Consider the following 21,587-nt stretch of genomic DNA (forward strand, 5'->3'; position numbering starts at 1 on the left):
ATTTCCCGGGTCAGCCCCCGCCCCCTCTGTTATGAACATTCAGGGAATTAGCACGGTGACAGCCACAGCTGAGGTGATGCGCTGTGGCAGGCGGGCGCTTCCCGCGGAGCCACCCAGCAGGCTGCTGGGCTCAGCCCTCTCGTGGCTCAAGGCCACGATCCGCAACCTGGGAGTCTCTGGGCTCTTCCAGCACAATCCACAGGCTATGACACTGCCTCTGTTCTCCAATGCGCTGTTTCAGGAATAGGACTCAAGTGATAAAATCTAAAATAAGAGAAAACTTCATCCATAGAAGCTTTCTGGCCCCACTGCACCCTTTTCCAACACAGGAGGTTCACCAGAGGATGAGTTCCAGTTTTAGAGGATCTGAAATTGCAGGGACTGACTTTGAAATGAATCCCTCTCCTCTCACTTCCAGCATCTGCTGCGGTGTTTGTCATAGAACACTCGGGTGAAATAAACAAGTCCCGAGCTACATCCCCTGATGCAGATGAGACCTTAAAGCCCCATGAGAAAAAACTTGAATCCTGGCCACAAATGGTGTTGAGATAGGTGGCCCAGGGGGCATTCAGGTTTTAGGGGCCACTCAGAGAACATGATCGAATGCTCAGAGATTTGTTTCATACCTACTCAGTTAAGCTTAGCAACCTCCTAAAAAATGAATGCTGCTTTTCCCTATGTATTTGTAAATACAGTGGTGTTTGGGTTAAAGAGTATCCAGCTCTTTGACTTAGAAGGTTTTCATCTTCAACCTTTTGCTTTTCTACCAGCTATTTTTAAATGAAATTAATGCAGGCCGGCCTGTGGCTCACTCGGTAGAGTGCGGTGCTGATAACACCAAGGCCACGGGTTCGGATCCTATATAGGGATGGCCGGTTTGCTCACTGGCTGAGCGTGGTGCTGACAACACCAAGCCAAGGGTTGAGATCCCCTTACCGGTCATCCTAAAAAAAAAAAATAAATAAATAAATGGAATTAATGCATTTTATTTAATATCCTCTTAAGATGACTTCTGAAACACCAGTTTAACTACTGACTGCCTTTCCATTTTCCCCCTCACTGTTTATTTGAACATAACTCAGAGTCCCACACATGGCATTAACTCGAGGTGGAAACTGAGCCCCTCCCCCATGCCATGAAGAAAGCAGGTCCTTTAATGCACGTTCTCCTCTTCCTTTTGAAACATCTCTACCCTGCTATTAATAAATGTTAATTAATTAATTAATGGATTAATGGATACAACAACCCACTGATTCCTTGCTCTCACTGTGGGTGGGAAAACCAACACTACCCCATGATTCAAGGCACCGAGAAAGCCACGAATGACATGCCAGTTGTTTTCATTCTTCCAGCTTTTGTCATTTACCATTTTCATTGTTTCAACTTGTACATTATTTTTTTCTCTCCCTTACCACATTCTCCTCAAATCCACCACAAGTAGACTCTATAACCAACCCCTGAATTTTAGGCCAAATGGAAAAAGAAAATGTAGCCATCATATGGATAGAGCAGATCTAATTTTTAGTGTCTTCTATGCAGTACAACAAAAAGAATGACCTAAAGTTCATGATAAAGAAAATTCAATCCCAAGCTTCTTTTTTTTTTTCCCCAAATAATACTTCAAAAGTTAGTATGTATTCTATTTCTAAAACAGCAGAGAGTAATTTCAGTATCTTGTTTGGCAATGATTTGTGGCTTAGAGTAAATATTAAAATATTTGCAGGTTGACAAAGCTTTCAGTGCACAAACAAAACTTAATTAGAACAACGTCTGTTTATATTATTATTTCTAACTGGCCAATAACATGGAGGGGGGTGGTTTCAGATTTATATAGGATTAGGGGGACAGACATTGATAATGTTACTATATTAAGAAATACTGACACTAGCCAAATTAGGAACTTTCATAATACTCTGTATTCAAGCCAGTACTTCAAATGGCATTGTTTTTGTGTTGAAAATACAGCTGCTTTCCCTCTCAGGTCTTTTGCCTGTCCTTCGGCCAATTTTCCCCACCGCAGGTTCTGGTATTAAAAAGTCCCTATGGGGGAACTTTCTTTAAAAATTGCTTATTTTATTACAGGAAGGCTGTCCCCTGTTACCTCTCCCTCCTGACAGGCAGTACAACCCACTTATCCAGAAAGGACACCATGTGCTTTTCGCTACTGAAACTGAACATCTCAGCCTTCCTTATCTGCCTTTTGTTATAACTGAGGACAACGTGACATGACAAACCACGCCTTGTCACTCACTTGGAAGCAGTTATTCCTGAACCAGCCAATTAATCAGGCTAGACATGTTTACCCTCCCCCTGGGGTCATTTTAAAGGCTTTCTCTTTATTTCATTCAGATGTCTTTACTTTGTGCACATTATTTAAGATTTTTTGCCCAAATATGAAGATATATAGAACACAGCTACGAAATGAAGAGAGTATGCTTTATTTGAATGGATGGAGGGGGCTGGCCAGTTAGCTCAGGTGGTTAGAACACGTGTTATAATACCAAGGTGAAGGGTTTGGATCACCTCGCCGGCCAGAAGAGACCTTGCATGTGCTAAAAAACATGGACTTCATCTTGCTGCCAGAGGAGCACACAAAAGATGTTAGGTGGAGGAGGTCATGTGTGTGGCAACTGGCGGAGGATTTCTTTCTGCACCTTGTCATGCATCTTTCCTCTGTTTAATTGCATGTGCTAATGCAAACTGCATTATACTTTCATAATTGCTCTGAGACTCGTTTTTCCATCCCCAATGAACAAGCTACCCCTTAGTTGAGAAAGAACTAGAAGCAATACAGGTTTGAGCAGCAACACTGGATTTGTAAAGTTAAATAAGAGCAAAAAGGGCACTAAGAGGACTGGCTGGGATAAAGTTGGTGGAAGTAGCAGAGGGCCTGAGTTACAATGGCAGAAAAGGTCAGGGAAGTGAGGTGAGATTGTACCAGTTCTTGGACTTGCTGATGGCTTTTCTTTGGAAGGGCGTTTTTATGCAGTTTGCTTTGTTATTGTAGCAGGTCAAATGACTCAAGGATTTGTTGTTAATTATATAAAATACAGGGATTTGTTTTTTTCCCTTGAACTAAGAGTAATATATGGAAAAGTAGAGAATGTTGGCAGTCCAATTCACTTTGGACAGCCAATTAAGTTAATTATGTTCTGGGTGGCCAGATGTTTTGTAAATGGTGACTTTTTTTTTTTTAATGGTGACGATCATGATGCTAAAAAAAGAAGAAAGAAGACATTTTTAAAGCACACCTAAGACAACAGTTCTCCTATAACTGAGAAGTCCTTCGGTGGGGTTCACTGGGGAAAATCCTTCTTCTCCTGGGGCCCAATCATTTTGCTTTCTATACTATTCATCTAATTAGCAACAGAAGAAGTTGTTGTCTAGATCACAGAACCCAAAGCATTAGTTTAAACTCTCAGAGGGGGAAAGAAATTTAATATGCAGAATTTTAAAGACCCAGGTGACAAGCCCAGAGGTGGTCATGCCAGACCATGTCATCACAGTGTGAGCTGGAGTGATCTGAACCTGATTTTGATTCAGCAAAGGTCTCATGGAAACACTTCCTGGATGCTGAATGAAGCTAAGCAAATACTTGCAAAGGGCAGTACACAGAGTATTCAGATAGGCAAATGTTAAAGCACATTCAGACAGGCTGCAATCTTCCAGTAGCATGCATTTAGCAATTAGGAATATATTCATATCCTGACATTTGAGGGCTTAGAAAATGACAAACAAGTTACCAAAAATAGATCATGGCCAATTAACATTTCAAGATGAAAGTTAACACCGAATTTACATGTGGAAATTAATTGTTTAACCCTGAGAGGGTAATCGGCTCATTACTTGTATTACCAAAACCTTTGTTTCCACAAGTATTTAGCCAAGTTGGGTGTGTCTGTAGCTTGGGGGTAAGGATAGTCCCGATCTGTGGTCTGAAAACTTTAATTTCATCCCTAGAGGGGCTGCTAAAACCTCTCAGAAGGGGGTGGCAGGTCCCCCTCTTCCAGAGATTACAAGATTCTAAGTGAACCTGATAATTCACATTTTGTTCTTAGATAATGCTGATACTGCTTACTCCTGTACCCAAGTTTGAGTGTCAATGGACCAGAGAGCAAAATTCCTTGATTTTTTTCCTCAGTGGCCCCACCTCATCTACTTTTCTTTAACTAAGCAATGTACTGTAAGAAAAAACAATGTTTTGGGATAAACAGAACTGTACAATTTGGAAATACTTAATAAACATGAACTCAAATAAAGTATAATCTGATCCCTGGAGCAAAATATACTATGGAAATCTAATCGGTAGTATGAGGCAGAATGGGAGGAAATGGACATACAGAAACATGTTAGTCCTGTTATTTAAATGAGAGAAACCCTCATTTCAAGTCGTCCTGCCCCAAATGCCATCCCTAATCACTGCATACAGTGACCATGCCTGTGCATAGTCCTGTCTTTCACAAACAATGGAACAGGGTAATTTAACAACAAACACTGCTGTATTGAGTATCTACTGTTCCATAAACTCAATTAGAGGAGGGTGAAGGGAAAGGATTAAAACAAACAAAGAAAAGAGAAAAGTGTAGAAAATACCAAGTACTGATGAAGATGTGGGGCCACTGGAACACTCATGCACTGCAGGGGAAGTGTGAATTGGTACAGCTTTGGAAACCTGACAATATCTACTAAAGTTGAGCATACCTGTATCCTATGATCCAGCAATTCCATTACCAGGTATTCACTCAACAAAAGTGCATACATTTTTATCAAAGGACACGTAGTTCAGTATTCATTGCAGCCATACTCATCATAGACCCAAACTGGCAACCACCCAAATGCTAATCAAGGTCAAGGGTTTGGATCCCCTTACTGGCCAGCCACAAAAACAAACAAACAAACAAACAAAAAATCCCAAATACTAATCAACAGTTATATAGTGGGGTTCCTCAACCTCAGTATTATTGGCATTTTGGGCTGAAAAATGCCTGGTTGTGGGGGGCTGTCCTGGTGCATTGTAGGGTGGTTAGGGGCATCCCTAGCCTCTACCTACTAAATGCCAGTAGCAACCTCTGCCTGTGACCCCCACTCCCAGCTGTGACACCAAACATGTCTCTAGATATTGGTCCTTCTCTCTATGCAGCAATGAAAATGAATGAAATACAACTGCCTGCAACAAAAAAGGTAAATCTCACAAACAACGTTGAACCAGACATAAAAGAATACATGCTATATGTTTCCACTTACATAAAGTACAAAAACAGGGGCTGGCCCGTTAGATCAGTTGGTTAGAGCATGGTGCTGATAACACCAAAGTCAAGGGTTCGGATCCCCATCATGGCCAGCGGCCCAAAAAATAAAGTTCGAAAACGGGTCAAAGTAATCCATGCTGTTAGACATCAGGGTAGCAACTGGGATGCTAGTTACATGGGTGTGTTCAGTTTCTGAAAACATGTCAAGCTAAACATCTACGGTATGAACGCTTTAATAAATGAATGAATGGGTCATGGTCCTTCTCTCAGAAAAACTTTTCCACGGGAGTCTTCCAGGTGAGTGGAAATAAGGAGTCCCTTTTGAGGAGCTAATATTTATAGACATCACAGATGATCAAATACTCTGCAGTGCCACATACCAGAGTCTCCAACAATCCTTCCATAAGCAGACTGACTGCTAGCGGTGTTCCTCTCTGGTTCCTCTGACACCAGCCACCCTCATCTGGGGACCTAACCATCTCTCTTTCCTACCAGTGAGCAGTATCCAGCAGAAAAGGGGCGATGAGCAAATAGGAGGTAAAAACTTAATTCAAAACCCTGTTCTGATCATCAACACAGAACTGGGCGCCAGCCCTTAAGGGACTTGTAATCTAGATTATGTAAGGAGGGGAGGGGCTGCCCTGACCATCAGAATGGACAGTCTCACAAGGAACCAGGAAGTATGAGTGACAAAGCTGATAGCTGGCACTAGAGGGTATCACGACCCCACTTTTCTGATGAAGAAGTTGAGACTGGAAGGTCACTGGTCTTTGCCCCAGGTCACTCAGCTAGGAAGGGCTAACCTCAGACCTGAATGTGATCAGCTTTGTTCCCGAGCTCTTGCCCTTAGTCTCTGTACAATCCTGTGCCCTTTCTAGGAGGCCCAGGGACGTCTTAGTGTCAGGGCCCAGCTCTGCTTCCTGGAGAAATTCTGAGGAAAAAAGGAGAGCTGCGCTCACTTTCGGCTGAGCCACATGCACTCCCTTTCCCAGAAGGCCTTTTCTTTCTCTCACATTTAATCTATCAGCATTATTTTCGGGAATGCTCCTAGGCTGGAAACACTATGAAATTTCTTTTCCTTTCCCTCCAACTTCTTTATTGCTTAGGAAACTGGATTAATCTCTTCCTTACAGCTCATGGGATGTTTGATTCCCAAATTCCATCTCCCCTCTTCCGGTGATCAGATTTCTGCATGTTCTGACCAGTCACAAGCAGAAGGCATGGTCCAGGGTATATGGCTGCAGGACTGGCTTACCAACATTTGGTGTGGTGAGGTAGATTGATGTAGCTTATGCCATTTTTACTGTTTGAAAAGTGTTCTTGTTTGAAAGCCCCCCAACACCTGAGGTGAAAATTGAAGGTTAAAAATTGTCCTGTACTTAGAAAAATTCTAGGTTCTGCCTGCCTTTGCTGTTTCCCGCCTATGCTGTCCCTGACTGATAACACCAAGAGTTGTATCCAGATGTATCTAGACAACCTAAGGAGGAAACCACCCTGTGAAAGTTTTTGCCGTCCCTAAGTGATTAACTGGCTTCTTTCAGCTTCTGTTATCAGCTTGCGCTAGGCCTCCCCCAACCCCCTCCTCACGCCAGGAGGGTATGTATGTATGTATGCATGTATGTATGTAACTATATGATAACTGTAAGTATGTGACTATATGATTTTTTGCCTGTGTGACTATGTGCCTTTAAAAGACCCCTTAAACTTAAACTCGGGGCTGCTTCCTTCCAAGGCTTTCTTGGAGGAACAGTTGCTGGCCGGCCAATAAAAACCCCCTTTTAAATTCTCAGTGGGGTGTTCTGGTTCCTTTTCCATGCAGCAGCCTCACAACATTGGCCCTTAACTAATTAACCAGGTACCTGGTATTAATCTCGAGGGACAAAGTACCTGCGTACCATCATGATCTCTTCTTTTTCTGCAGAGAACAAGTCACCAAGCCCAAAGTACCTTGTCCTCTGTTCCCACGCACTCAGATCTCACCCTCCTGATTCCTACAGTCCCACCCTTCACAATCCTCAGAACACCTGCTCTCCTGATCACTTCTGTTAAATTTGTTTGTTTCTAGCTTTTTTTAAAAAAAAAAACCCAGACCCTGGTGTTATCAGCACCGTGCTCTAACCAACTGGGTAAGCGGCCAACTTGTTTTTAACTATCCTTATGAAGACTAGATCTGGGACTATCCAGATGAACAATATATTGACAATCCATTGACACACTTTACAGGACTTCTATCAGAATCCATTGCCAGTTTGATGGACAAGTTAAATAATCATGCTGAGGAGCTTCCATGTGGCCCTTTAGATCCCCTGTCTCCTGTCCACCCTGCAAGAGGGCTGACCTACGCGGAGTCTATCGACAGGCTCTGGCTCCAGTTGGGTTTGCTAATGAGGGGAAGAAAGCGGGGGTAAATCTTAGTTTCCTCAGTCAGAAGAGTGGGGGTTATTACAGCCCCCAATGCCAGCTGTCACCTTCATCCCTCATACTTCCTGGTCCCCTTTCTACCACCATTCCGCCTGTCAGAGCAGCCAACTCTCCCCACCCCCTTTCTTGCTGGTTGCAGCAGGATAGCGGCACCCTTTGACCTAGGTTTGAAAGTCACAGTTCTTTTTGAAGGGTCCCCGTGCACAGCACTTTTTCCAGCCACTCCCCATTTTGGGTATAGAAATAGTAACAATTCCACTATCACTGGCCTGGGTATTGATGTATCACTTATAGTTCTAATGACCATGGCTTAACTGCTTCCCAACACAAATAGATTTATAAAGGTATCACAATTCATTCAGAGCTGCTTCTCTCTTCCCAGGGGCCAAGGCTGCAGCTGGTGGGAGGTGGGATTAGCACGTCCTGGGGCCAGGACTTCACTGGCATTGTGCGGGGGGACTGGTTACATAGAACGGCATTGAGAAAGTAAGTGAATATCCTGAGGTTCCTGGGAGCCAGTTTTCTCCCTGCTGAAGAAGGAAGTAGAAAGAATAAACCCCATGTTGTTGGACTGGAATTGGAGATACCAGTGTGGACTTGTGATTTTTAATATATACTTTAAAAATTATAATATAGATGCATATGTGCATGTGAATGTGTGAGAGTGGCAGCGAGTGTGTGAGTTGGAACGTGTGTTTGAGAGAGCATGTGAGTGTGAGCAGTTGAGCATATATACAGACATTATGTGTACACATACGAATATATTTTCCCCTAGCTGTGGCCTCTGAAAGGTCATAAAAGTAATAATACCCACACAGCAATAAACGAGTCTCGTGCCCAGATTTCAATCTCTAAATACCATTCTCTATTCAATGGTACCAGAGCTCCTGGGAGAAAATCGCTGATTCCAAGACTGGGACAGGTTAAATACAAGATTAGCTTGGAATATCTCTTGTGCCAGGTGGAATGACTGGGATTTATTGAAAGGACACAGGAGCTATCTTGCAGGGGCTCCCACAGGCCAAGTCTGGGACAATTGAGCCACAAAGAAAGTAAAAATAGTAATGGATTGTAATCATTTGACTAAAATAAGAATCCAAGACCCTAGGGATATAAATAAATAAACTCATGGGGAGAAGGGATGGCTCTGCCTTATGGTTGAATGTCAACGATTAAACACAGAAGAATGAAGTCAAAAAAAAAAAATCATGATGGCAATCATCACAGTAATAATTGAATCAGGCAAGAGTGATCCATGGATGGTAAAACTGAGAAGTGAATGTCAGATAAATGGGATATCTAAATAGTCTCAAAGTGTCTTTCCACAAAATGCTTTCTAATTACTTAACTACAAAACACTTACTAATTAAATTTACAGTGGGGAAATTTGGCAGGCACTATCCTAACCAAGTGACAAAAAGTTAATGTCATCACTATCAGGATAAATCCATATGGCACTCCTGTACGACATTATTTCTGTAGTGTCTTTGCCCAAAAGACATGACCTGAATCTAATCATGAGGAATCTCGCCAGAACACCATTCTTTGAAAATAATGAGACCTTGAAAGACAGAGACTGATGGAGAGATTGTTCCAAAGTGGAGGAGACAAGAGATAGGACGGCTAAATATCGTTCAAGATCCTCAGTCAGATCCTAGATTTATGAAGGACATTATTGGTATAACTGGTGGTACTGGATGAGGGTCTGCAGATTAAATAGCAACGCTGTCTCACTTGATGGTTGCACTATGGTTGTGTAGAAGAGTGTCTTTGTTGTTAGGAAAGACTTTGAAATAGTAAGGGGTAATTTGCATATGGTTTGGAGTAGTATTTTCTTTAAATAAGTTGCTTGAGCTATGTGAACTTCTAAAAGGCAGTATGGTCGGTTAGAACAGTTGTATATTAAAGGTTAAACAAGACTAGATTAGCAATGTTACCTTCTGAAGCCTCAGTTTCCTCATCTGCAAATTGGAGATAATAATAACTACCTCCCTCAGAGACTTTATGGGATGTTCAAATGATTTAATTAAGTAAAGCATCAATGTCAGTCTTTCCAATCTCTCCTTGAAAAAAATCCATTTGTTCTATAGAATTTCTTCTTTAAAAAAATGGGCATTACTACATAAAAAAACATCACTAGTGTCAGAGATGTCTAAGACGTAGAAATGGCCCCATTCTATAGAATTAATAGTATATTCATTAAAATATGATTCCACCTAAAGATCAATGCTCTATTATGAGAATCAGCTCTCCCTACCTTTTATGACCAAACGGAAACTTTGCCTCTCTTAGATTTCGAAATCTAGTTTTCAATGTAGGATGGATTATTAAGGAAGTGCTTTTCAATGATTTCACATTATGACACATATTGAAAACAATTACCTGCAAAAACAATGGACAAACTCTTCTCAGCCAGAGTTATTTGGCCAAGGGACTCCAACTGCCCTTGGAGTCCTGCCATCTAAGCTTCCGGGATCAATGTGCAACCAATCTGTAGCCCATTCCCAGCACATCAGCATGCCCGGACATGGGCTGGAAGGCTCAGCAAGAGGCATGAAGTACAGCAAGGAAAGAGGCTGCCACTATGGGAAACGGTGCGGGACCAAGCTAAGAACCCTCCACACACATTGGGAAAAGATCAAGCTGTTTCTGGCTCCACTCAGAACTAGGCTGTGCTGGGCTCTGCAACCTTCAGAACAACTCCATCCAGGTTTCTATTCTCAGGCCCCACATCTTGTCAATAGTGACCTATCACTGCAGTTGACTTCATTCCTAACCCTGCCTTTTCCTTGACTTTATTTCCCCTGCTGGCTCAACTTTCCCTTTTATTTCTTTGAAGCTGGAAAACAAAGGAAACCTTTTACCCTATTCTACTCCAGGCCTTTGCCTGATTCAGAAGACTGAAGATGCATCCAGTCTCACATAGCAGGACTGAACCTTGTAAAGTCCCAAGAGCAGCTGAAGACAGCTTCTCATGGCTCAGTGTTTGAATGGAAAATTCTACAAGGGTGACTGATTTATCCTCCACAAAAACTGTTATGATTTTTCATCAAGGCTAGAAGGAGGTTAGTTAGGATTGCTATGATTATAGGAATTTGAAATTCACTTCATTCCTAATAGGGAGAAAACTAAAAAGGAACACACTTATGAATCCTTTGAGTTAGAAACAAATGGGTGTGAAACTCTGTCAGACACTGCCCTAAATTTGTCAAGCTCAGTCACACGAGAATTAGTATTTAAAGCAGCAAAAAATCAATAAGGAAGCTTGAATTGGGCTGGTCTGACGTGGATTTAAACAAACCACCTCCTAAGTTTCTGGGTGGTCAAATGAGGACAGTACAGACCAATGAGCACACACAAGAATGGAGACCACAGCCATGTGGCAAATCATGTGAAAGGGAAGAAACTGAAAAGTAAAAGCCACAAAAGCCCTAACTGGGACTCCAGCACAAACCCTTCAACTCCCTGCTGAAGAGCCAGGAGGAAAAGGTCACAGACTAGACATATGGGATGGGGTTTTATTAGAAAGGAGTGGGGGCCAAGGGCTTCAGCCACACACCCCCAACACCTGCAACCAGCCCAGAGACAACCACCCAGCCGCCGCCGGAAGTGCCCCGGGCTCCCAAGCAGTGTGGTAGGGGGCCGAGGGCCTCAGCCATGCCTCCCTCCTTCGTCCTCCTCCCACCCTATATTGCTCCTCCTTTCCCTCTCCCCTCCCCCATCTGCTCCACAACGTCATCTTAGAATGTAAAAAAATAACAACATTAATAAATAAATAAATTTTAAAAAATAAAAAAGTAAATAAAAAGAACTGAAAAAAGAAAAAAGAATCGAGGGAGTTGCAGCCATTTGATTCTTAGAAAGAGGAAGAATTATGGTCTGCATAAAACCATAGAAATGGAGCCTACATATTCATAAATACATACTAGGATAAAATGGGCTGCTTTATTTATTTTTTAAATGAGTCTTAGCTAATTGCTTGGTCAGTGGATCCAGGAGGTGTAGAAACCTGAATTAACGTTTTGCCCATGCAGTGTGTCCTTAATTCGATGTTGGACTATTTCGTCTCATAATCTTTAAAACAAATGTAATCATCTTAACTCTGGCACTTACTAGCTGGGTGTCCTTGGGCAAGCAACACAAACTCTCCATGCCTCGCAGGGATTGTAAAAGTACCTAGTTTAAAGAAATAATGTCCAAAAGACACTTAGTTCTCTTCTAAGATGATATACCAAAGGCCAAAAAGCCCATGAAAAGATGGTCGATCGTTGTCTTTCAGGGACACACAAACTGAAACCATGAGGAGATACCAGTTCACACCCGCTAGAATTGCTGAAATAAAAAAGACAAACAATAACAAGGATGTGGAGAGATTGGAACCTTCAGGTACTGCAGGTGGACATGCAAAATGTTGCAGCCCTTTGGAAACAAGTTGGCCAATTTCTCAAAATGTTAAACAGAATTACCAGTAGGACCAGTGATCTCACTCGTGGTATCTACCCAGGAGAAATGAAAACATGTGTCCCCAAAAGACTTGTTCAGGAATGTTCATAGCAGCATGATTCTCAATAGCCAGAATGGAAGCAACCTGAATGTCCACCAACAGAAAAACGGATAAACAAACGTGATATATGCACCCATACAAGGGAACAATATTCCCCCATACAGAGCTGTGAAGTACTGATTTGTACTACAGCATGGATGAGCCTCAAAAACAATTCGATATGAAACATCCAGAAAAGGCAAATCCATAGCTGTCTCTATGGAAAGTAGGGGTTGAGGAAATGGGAAGTGGCTGTAAATGGGCATGAAGTTTCTTTCTGAGGTGATAAAAATATTCTAAATGAGACTGGCACAGTTGTGGTGCACAACTCCAAATACACTAAAAATCATTGAACTGTACACTTAAAATGGGCGGATTTTATGGTATATAAATTATACCTCGATATATTTTATGGGATATAAATTATTCTTCAATAAAGCTTTTAACTTCAGGAGGGAAAGGCAAGTAACTTGTCCACAGCCTGGCATTTAAGGACTTACGTGATGATAATGACATACTATAATGCCTTCCAGAAAGGTGCTGTAGTGCTGAAAGTTGGAGCTTAAATGACAGCTGTAACTGTCCACCTGTGGTAAGTGACTTGGACAGTACAAAACTTCTGGATTTGTAGGAAAGCAACACCAGGTTTATTTTACACTAGCAAAATAAGGCGAATGAAATGCAATCTCACAGCAAGCACTGTGTGGGTCGAGGCTGCAAACATATAAATCTTCCCACCCTCAAGTCTCTCCTTTCTATCAATACCAACAGATGCACAGACTCTAACAAGAAGATAAAGCCTGTCAGTAAAGTGAGAACAAAGAGCATGTGGAACACAGAGGCCAATGCTCACTCGGCCTGGCGGTGGAGCGTTATCAAAGGTTTCACAGACAGAACCTCTCAGCCGGGCCCTCAGAGATAACAGGGATGTTTCCAGGCAAAGAAGGGCTAGGGGAAGACTGGCACAAAGGCAATGAGGTCTGTTGGGGGAATAGTAACTAGACAGAGAATGCAAGTTGGAATTCGAGTTGGAGCCAAATAAGCCACTTTAACCACATTTTCTGGATATTTTAAATCAAAGCCTCCCAGGGCCAAAATGACTCTGGCAAATTCCTTTAATTCTTGATTTCGCTTTTCTAAACCTGAACTAAAACATACAACTTCAATCCTCAAGATACGAGTGTTTTCTAAAGGATTTAGCATAGATGGCCAAGGATACCTGCCCTTTGGAAACGCGGGGGGGAGTTTGGGGGTTAGAACTCCTGCCCTGTGGACTGCCTAAGAGCTGAACCTACATTGAGAAATCACAAAATAAACTTTCTGCAAAGCCGAAGGAGAATTTTCTGCATGGGTAGGAACCATTTTATGAGGCGAGCAGAACAGGATTCTTTTCTCTATCATTCCTCAGCTTCCCACTCAACCTGATATTGCAACGGCTCTAAAGTCCAGGTCCTGATGTGAATCATTCAGTTCACACTCTCACCTTTGCTCTGTGTGTGGTGGGGGATGCAGGGTGCAGAGACAAGGAGATGAGGGGGACTAGGTCCACAGAAAGCATTAAGATGCAATGGAGGATGTGCAATTAGGGACGTAAGAGTAAAGGGGGGTGGGGGAGGCAGGGTCTTTGGAAGATTTGGAGCTGAGGATATAACATTTCAACTGGATCTTGAGGAAAACTGATCAGAATGAGCAGAAATGCAAAGAACATTCCAGAACCAGGGAACAGCACAAACAAGGTTGGGCGGCCTTTTGTCTTGGGACCAAGCTAAAGTGACAGCAGGATGAGAGGCTTTTAACTAGTCACAGAATGTTACGTCCTAGAAGGAAAGACTGTACACAGGTGACATTGCTGAGAAAAATTACAGCTGAGGGGAGCTCTGTGGCCATGTACTGAATTAATAACAAAAAATTAAACCTTTAGGGCCGAGCCCATGGCGCACTCGGGAGAGTGCGGAACTGGGAGCGCAGCGACGCTCCCGCCGCGGGTTCGGATCCTATATAGGACTGGCCAGTGCACTCACTGGCTGAGTGCCGACCACGAAAAAGACAAAAAAAAAAAAACCAAAAAAAAAAAAAAAAATTAAACCTTTATACCTTTGAAACCCAATGATTGTGGGTTTTTTTTTCTTTTAGTTGCACACAGAGGTTTTAGAATAGTAACCTAAAACTTCAAAAATCAATATCTGAGAAGTTCGTCTGTTCCTTCTCTCTTCTAACAGTTAGTGAGCTCCCACAATGTGCCTATGATCTGTGTACTCGCTAATCCTTTTCCACAATCCTACAAGGAGATATTTTATCCCCAGTATACCGGTGAAGAATTAGGTTCAGAGAAATTAGGCATCTTGCCCAAAGATAAATAAACTGCAGGTGGTTAGAGCCAGCCTTTAAACCCAGACCTGTCTACTTCTAAATCCCACTGGTGAGTGTGAGCTACCCCGACTACAGAAGAGATAGATCTTTGGATCATTTGTTCAAGACCCTCCATTGTCCGCAAAAGTCTAAAATGCATTCTAATTGGTGACAACTGACTCTAGTACAATTGGACTCAATTCTGATTTTTTCCTTTTAGCTTCCTCGATATAAAATTAAAATAGGTCATCACAGGAAGAAATTGCTCTTTTTTGGTTTAAAAAAAGGAATTGCTGTTGAGAAGAGCAACTGAATTTTAAAACAGGGCCTTGGGCTGGCTGGTTACAGCGTGGTGCTGATAACAACAAGGTCAAGGGTTCAATCCCTGTACTGGCCAGCTGCCAAAAAAAAAAAAAAAAAAAAAAAAACACCACTCAACAAAAACAGGGTTATGTCTCTGTTTTTTCCTCAAAGATGCTAGAAGATGGTGTAATTAACAAATCAAAAGTGTTCATATACCTCAACATTATTATGCAACCCATTTGTAATGGTAATGTATGTGGATACATAAAATGTATATAAATCAATTCAACTACATCTTAGGGCAATTTCTGATTTGGGGAAATTATAATCTTTTAAAAAACTCAATAAAATGTCAAAATCTCTATTAGTTCTAAGTTCTGCTGTATCCCTCTATAAATTTCAGCAGCCAAGCCTGTTATTCCATAACTTAAAATATAGAATTTCTAGATACCCTGAGTCCTATCAGGGTTTAACCTCAAGGTAACACAGGTATAAATTACCCTCTTGAGACAAAAGAATGAGAAAAAAATAGTCTGACTTAGCTGGGGAAGCAGAAAGAAAAAAATATGTATAAGGTATGAGCCACAAAATGCCCAAGGAACAAACCCAGTGACCAGGGAAGGAGGGAAGACAATGGGGCGTAGCAGAGAAAAGATCCCACACAGAGACATTCTTCTAGGGAAGCTATAAAACTAATGTCACTGTTTCCTTGATAATCTACCTGTGTAAACAGTAAAGTCTGCCAGGCCATTTACCACCTTCCTTCCCATGAGACTGTGCCTTTGAAAAGAACTCACAGGTGTCCCAATTCACTGATTTCCTTTCAGAAGGGTTGACAAAAATCAGTATTCCTAGCAGACATGAAAATGGAGATTGTTCAAGCCAAGCTAAGAGAGCCCCCCAAATTTTCCTCCCCTGCAAGTCTGTCCATACACCCAGTGACCTTAGAAGCTCTGTGAGCATGACACGTCTGGGAACACAAATTCCCTCTGGATGTGGTAAGATCCCAGCCACGTCGCTGGCCTGCGTGTATGAGTTCCCAAGACCCCCTTGATTTGGCTCTGCTCATCCCTGCCCCCGCAATGGCACCTGGTACCTCAGCATTGCACTTTTGCATGTGTGGGGACTGTGGGAACGCGCCAGTCTCAAGTAGTGACCAAGAGTCAGGATCGCATGGACTTTAGACTAAATGCAAATGCAACAGGCCTCCCACATCAAGGGCAAAGGGGAAACGCATGTCCCGGAATTCCAGCCGGGCTCCAGCCGGGCTGGCCCGTAGGCTGGCTCCGGGGGAGAGACACGGGAGGCAGGTAGAGTGTACCTTCAGCCTCAGGAGCGCCAATTTTCTTTCTTTCTCGATTCCTTCCCCTTCGGGCCCCTTGGAGCTCCTTTTTCCTCCCATCTCCAACCAAGCCCGTCTTTAGGAAAGTTTAAAACAAACTCCCACGGCATCATATCAGAGATACTCCTTTGGAGCAAGTGAAGCAGAAAGCATCGGTCACTTCTGAAATCTTTAAATCCAAGGAACACACGACCAACAAAACAAACCCACTGAATGTTCGTATCACGGGTAGAAGTATCCGATCCAGACGATCAATAACTTAGAAGGAAAGCGGGAGGTGGATGCGTTTGCACCTGAGGCCTGTAACAACTGAATCAGGTGATAAACTGAATGGCTGCCATCCTGTAGGGGACGGGTTAGGAGGAGAACTGAGAAGGAGCAGGTGGGAGGGGAGCGGGGAAAGACGGAGGATGGAGAGTCAGAAGAAAGGAGGGCAGGGAGCCCTAATTTCACAACAGCCAGTGACATTTACTGGGCAACATCTTCAAAGCCATGTATGAACTTGCTTTCTGTGACACCTTCCTCCTCATGGGCGGGCACCTTCGCCTGAGCGGGCCAGGAGGGAAGTCTTGTCTTCTGAGAGGCCTCCAGAGGACCCGCCACTTCTTATGTACAGGGGACCAACCACACTTGGTTTTGTTTTGTTTTGAAATCACATGATCCTGCCACCCTGGTCACAGCTGATCGCACAACTTGGGACCTGAATGAAGGGCAGCTGTCTGCAGAGAGACTGTTGCAATGCAGCAGCAGCCCGTGAGGGGTGTGGAGCGAGGACAGGGTGCCCACTGTACAGTGGCTTCATGACCCAAAGCAAGGCTCTGTGGGAATATCTGAATGAGACTCAAGAGGAACTGCTGGCCATAGAGCCGCCACAAATCTGGCTGACACAGGGACAGATGTAGAAAGCAGAAGCCACAAGGTAGTGAACCCTATGAGCACGTGCAAGCTCTGAAGCTGAGGCAAGAATTGCAGAGAAGGAAAAAAAAGCAGGCAAAGCAAAATGAGCAGACATGGAGACTCTGAGCCAATCTGCTTGCTCCACACTGCCAGGGAGACAGAGCTGCTGTCTGACCACTGCCCCCAGAGCAGCGAGGACACGCCACCCACCTGCCCTGTCCATGAGAGCAGCCTCTGGCCCCATGCAGAAGTGGTATTTTGGATATGTTGAACTAAATAAAATATATTATTTACATTAATTTCACCTGTTGCTTTTTATTTCTTTTCATGCGGCTCCTAGAAAACCTAAAATGACCTATGTAGCTCACATCATATTTCTTTCTAGGCCGTGTTGTCTAGCTCCCATGTTTTTCTGTCCCTATCATTTCTTGGAGAATCCTAATAATAAGCCCCCAGTTACTGCAATCAACTAGTAGTACCTGAAATGCCCCTCCCCCCCAAGCCCCTCCATCAGCTGGAAGAGCCCTTACAACAGAAATGACTCAGATTTCTACAGACGTAGCAGGAGTAATAGTGAAACAAGACAACCACCTAAGCGTCTAGTTCTCTTACTCCCTTGGGACCCAGCCCTACACTCAGGCCTGTCCCTGGTTGGGCAAGAGTTGGCTGGACCTGGTGTGGTTTTCTGGCAAGGATCCTCCACATACACACAACACAGAAACTATTCCAGGGACTAACTCTTGTGAGGTTTTGAAGTGCAAGAATCCTCTAAGTGACACATCAGAGAGAAGTGGAGCTGTCACCTCTCTTGTTTTGCACACTACGATTCTATTTAAACAGCTCTATGGTCATACTGCCACCGGACTTGCTTAAGCCCTGATTTCTTTTTATCACTCCATTGCCCCTTCTAGCTCTAAGAAAATCACAGATTTAAAAAGCATTCTAAGTCTATGAAACTGCGTATGCCTACGTAAAAACAAGCATCTGCAATGGTTTACACTGCTGGCTGTACTTAGGAATCCTCTGAAGGCTGAGAAATGCCACTGGCTAGGTCCAACCCAGGAGGAGACCCTCTGGGAAATGGGCCTCATCTTAGCTATTTTTAAAAGCTTCAGGTGATCATAATATGCATCAGGGTTGAACCAGCAATCTAAAGAAACCATGAACATGACTTTCATATTGATTCTAGATACTTTTCCCCTTGAACTGTGAATATGAATTTTTATTTTGAATTGAATGAGTGGCACTGAGTTGGTTCACTGTAAACAATTTGAGATTGTTTTAATCATTTGGAACTTGGACCAAAGGAAAGGTGAAATTAACTCAGTAACAACTGAGCCCTAGCTGAAAATCAACTTAAAAAGAACATCAGGCTTAGGAGACCTGGTTTATAACAAGAGCATTTACTTTCTAGCTGGGAGACTCGAGCACTGTGAGTAACCACACTGAAGTTTCTTTATGCATGGAATGAAGGCACTGGTCTAGAAATCTTCAAGGTGCTCTAAATTTTTGATTCAATTCCAGGAAAGAAGCTGTGAATGAAAAATTTAAACATTGCATCCTGCTCCCATTTTGAAAGGAGGGGAGTTTAGCTTTGGGAGTTTCAACGGGGTAAAAATATTACTAAAATGTTCAAATTACCATTCACATTTTTATAACATTTATTCCTGATTTTAAATGCCATTGCATGTAAAGGAGAATTGCATTTAATTTTTCATTGGTACACCCAGTGTTCCCTTAATCTCTTGCCCTGTGTCAAGGCCACAGCACATGGGGGGTAGGTCAAGAGGCCCAGGAAAGCAGCTTGGTGTATAAGTAAAGTCAGGTCAGACAGTCAAGTCTCCATCCACCTCTCCCTTGCTAGTCACTGCCCCAGCAGACGAGCTGTATAACCCACTCTGTGCACATAGTTGCTATAAAGATTCATTTTTTAAAAAATCAACATTTTAAATTATAAAGATGTTCGATCGTTATTATTATTATTATTATTATTGTTTTACTATTTTCCAAGCAGTTTATTCAGCATTGACCATGCAACGTTTATTCATAAAAACAAAAGTTGAGAGACATACATACCAGGAATCCTATTGAGCGTCACCCAGAAATGTTCATCGGGACTGTAGGTGTCCTTGGACCAGGAGAGTAGGTCAAGTGCGTGCTGGTCTTGGAGGACAAAGTCAACAAATGCCCTTGTGAGTGCCACATAGGCAGTGCCGAAGTAAATGGTCATGTTGTGAGGAGGGGAAGTTTTTAATTTTGTTGTTTTAAGCACGTAGGAATTTTTGTTGCCTAGTAATTCTCGGTGGACGTACTTAGTCCGTCCAATTACATGATCTGGAGGCAGCACCCCTGGGGTAATATTTTTCCCTTTAAATCTTTTCAGATGCTGAACTATTTCCTTGTTGGTTTTCAGGGGGAAATCTTGCCCACAAGTGTTGATGGCGTACTTCCACGGAACCTTGGAAGCCACAAGGTCTTCCAGGCAGTTCAGGTCAGCCTGGAGCCTGGAAATCCCACCGTAGACAACTGGCTCCATCTTAGAAGCCAGAAAAGCATTGGGGAAGCAGCTCAGTAATTGTTTCACCGCATCTTTAAATGTGTCTGTTGCTTTCTTGTCCATGTGCACACAGTAGACATTTTGGGGCATATAAATCGCCCTGAAGAGTCTCTCGAAAGTGTCAAAGTCTTTGTGGATGGTCACTGTGTAAGCCAAAGGGAACCTAGCCTCCTCTTCAGAAAGTGTTTCTGTTATATAATGACCTTGAACCATGTATTTATAACAGGTAGATTCATTGAAGGTAGTTTTCAATGCATTTTCTGTTAAGTAAAAAACCTTCCCCTTAAAAATCCGATGACAGGTTTCTGCTAATAGCGAAGCATTGGACAGAGCTGTCCTCAGAAAACGTTTATTCTCCCATAACTCGTTATTGTAAACAAATACAAAAATCAGGGCAGAGATAAGAGACATGCTGAAAAGACAGTGCTTCCAGGAGCCCATCATTCAAAATCAGGAAGTGAGTAAAATGTCTCTTGAGAGATGATCAGAGTGTAGATACATTTAACTTACATTTTATCCAGGATCCAAAATCATTCTCCTGAGAAAAGCAGTTCTGATCAGCTGCTCTGTGTCTTTCCAGTGAACCGTTCTTGTCCTTTTTCTTTCCTCCTTCCCCCTTCATTTACCACTATGTGGCATTTTTAGTTTTCTTTGGCACATTTCTGTAGTAGTTCCTTTGCACTGGCTTTGCCCGGTCTCCTGCTCCCCTGCAACCTGTTTCTACACAAAAACAAATAGCTTCAGGGAGGTTCTGATTCCATTGGGTCCCCCTGTCCCCACAGTGAAATCACTAGTGGGTGAAATGTCCATTCTGCAAGTCATTGCCCTAAGACCTCAATCCCAGCGTCTTCTCCCGGCCAGAGGCTGGTAACTGTGTAAGCTCCCAGCTTCCTGTTAATCATGGTGTTCAAGTGACTGGGTTTGTTTGCTTAAACAGCACTGCCAAGTTAAAAGCTTCAGTTCTAAGCATGTGAACATCGCCTGGAGAGATATTCTGTCAATAAATATATAGTGCTTAAAAATAAATTGCTTAACCCTGTCTTTTTCCACACAGACACCCCTTTCCACCTTGCCTGGGTGTGCTTAAAGCATGACATATGACCAAATTCTTTCCAGTGTCCGATATTCCCTGTTGCTAGGAAAGGTCCTTAAAAAGGCACATTAATTAGCAAGCTTACCTCACCGTCTAACTTACTATACAAAGTGACTGGGGCACGCTGATGAATAAGGCTAACTTCTTTTTTAAAAAAGTACCAAGAGAACTAAGAGCCCGTCTTCACCCAAATATTGCAGAGAGGCTAAAGTTAGTGAATGTCAAGCTAATTTACTCTGGCCCAAGTGGGATACAGGATACTGATGCCTAGAGAGGTAAGAGAGAGAAGCCATCTCAGTTTCAGATGTTCCAGAACTTAAGGAGAGAGGTTCTTAAGATTCAGATGTGTAAATGCTTAAAAAGAGTTTCCTTATCTGTAAAAAAGGAGAATAATTTTACCACCATAGGTCAATCGTGAGAATAAAATGAGATAACATATATAGAGTTCATCACCGTTAGCAACAGATGGGGCTGGAAAAGAGGCATAATTGTATAAGAGTAAACAAGAAGCCCATTTACATGCCCGCACACGTGCACACACACACACATGCACACATGCACACACACATGCTCCCCTCCCCCACACCCGTACGTCAAGAAACTGATGTGATTACCGCCTCTCCTCTGCAATCTTACTCCTCACACACTCCTTCCTCTGTGAGCCACACCAGTTAGATTCTACATCTAGAATAGCCCTGATGAGTTTCGTATTATTTGGTAGTTAGCTGCACACGGGTTTAAAAGCACATCCTGTTGGCGCAGAGCTCATGTATTCCTCATCTGTTTCTAGCTCCTGGCATTGTCTGTACACAGCAGCCAATCAAATATTTATT

General features: G+C 42.8%; 1 protein-coding gene across 1 annotated transcript; it reads right to left on the reverse strand.

Annotated features, from left to right (window-relative positions):
• Positions 1–39: 39 nt before the first annotated feature.
• LOC134378882 (N-acetyllactosaminide beta-1,6-N-acetylglucosaminyl-transferase-like) lies at positions 40–20,105 on the reverse strand. The gene is made up of 3 exons (XM_063098196.1): positions 19,181–20,105; positions 6,053–6,180; positions 40–183 (listed from the first exon to the last, which is right to left on the reverse strand). Exons 1-3 carry the CDS (start codon positions 20,103–20,105, stop codon positions 40–42), a joined length of 1,197 nt encoding a protein of 398 aa, XP_062954266.1.
• Between the last annotated feature and the right edge of the window lie 1,482 nt (positions 20,106–21,587).

This window comes from Cynocephalus volans, chromosome 5, assembly GCF_027409185.1.
Source record: "Cynocephalus volans isolate mCynVol1 chromosome 5, mCynVol1.pri, whole genome shotgun sequence".
Taxonomy (NCBI): domain Eukaryota; kingdom Metazoa; phylum Chordata; class Mammalia; order Dermoptera; family Cynocephalidae; genus Cynocephalus; species Cynocephalus volans.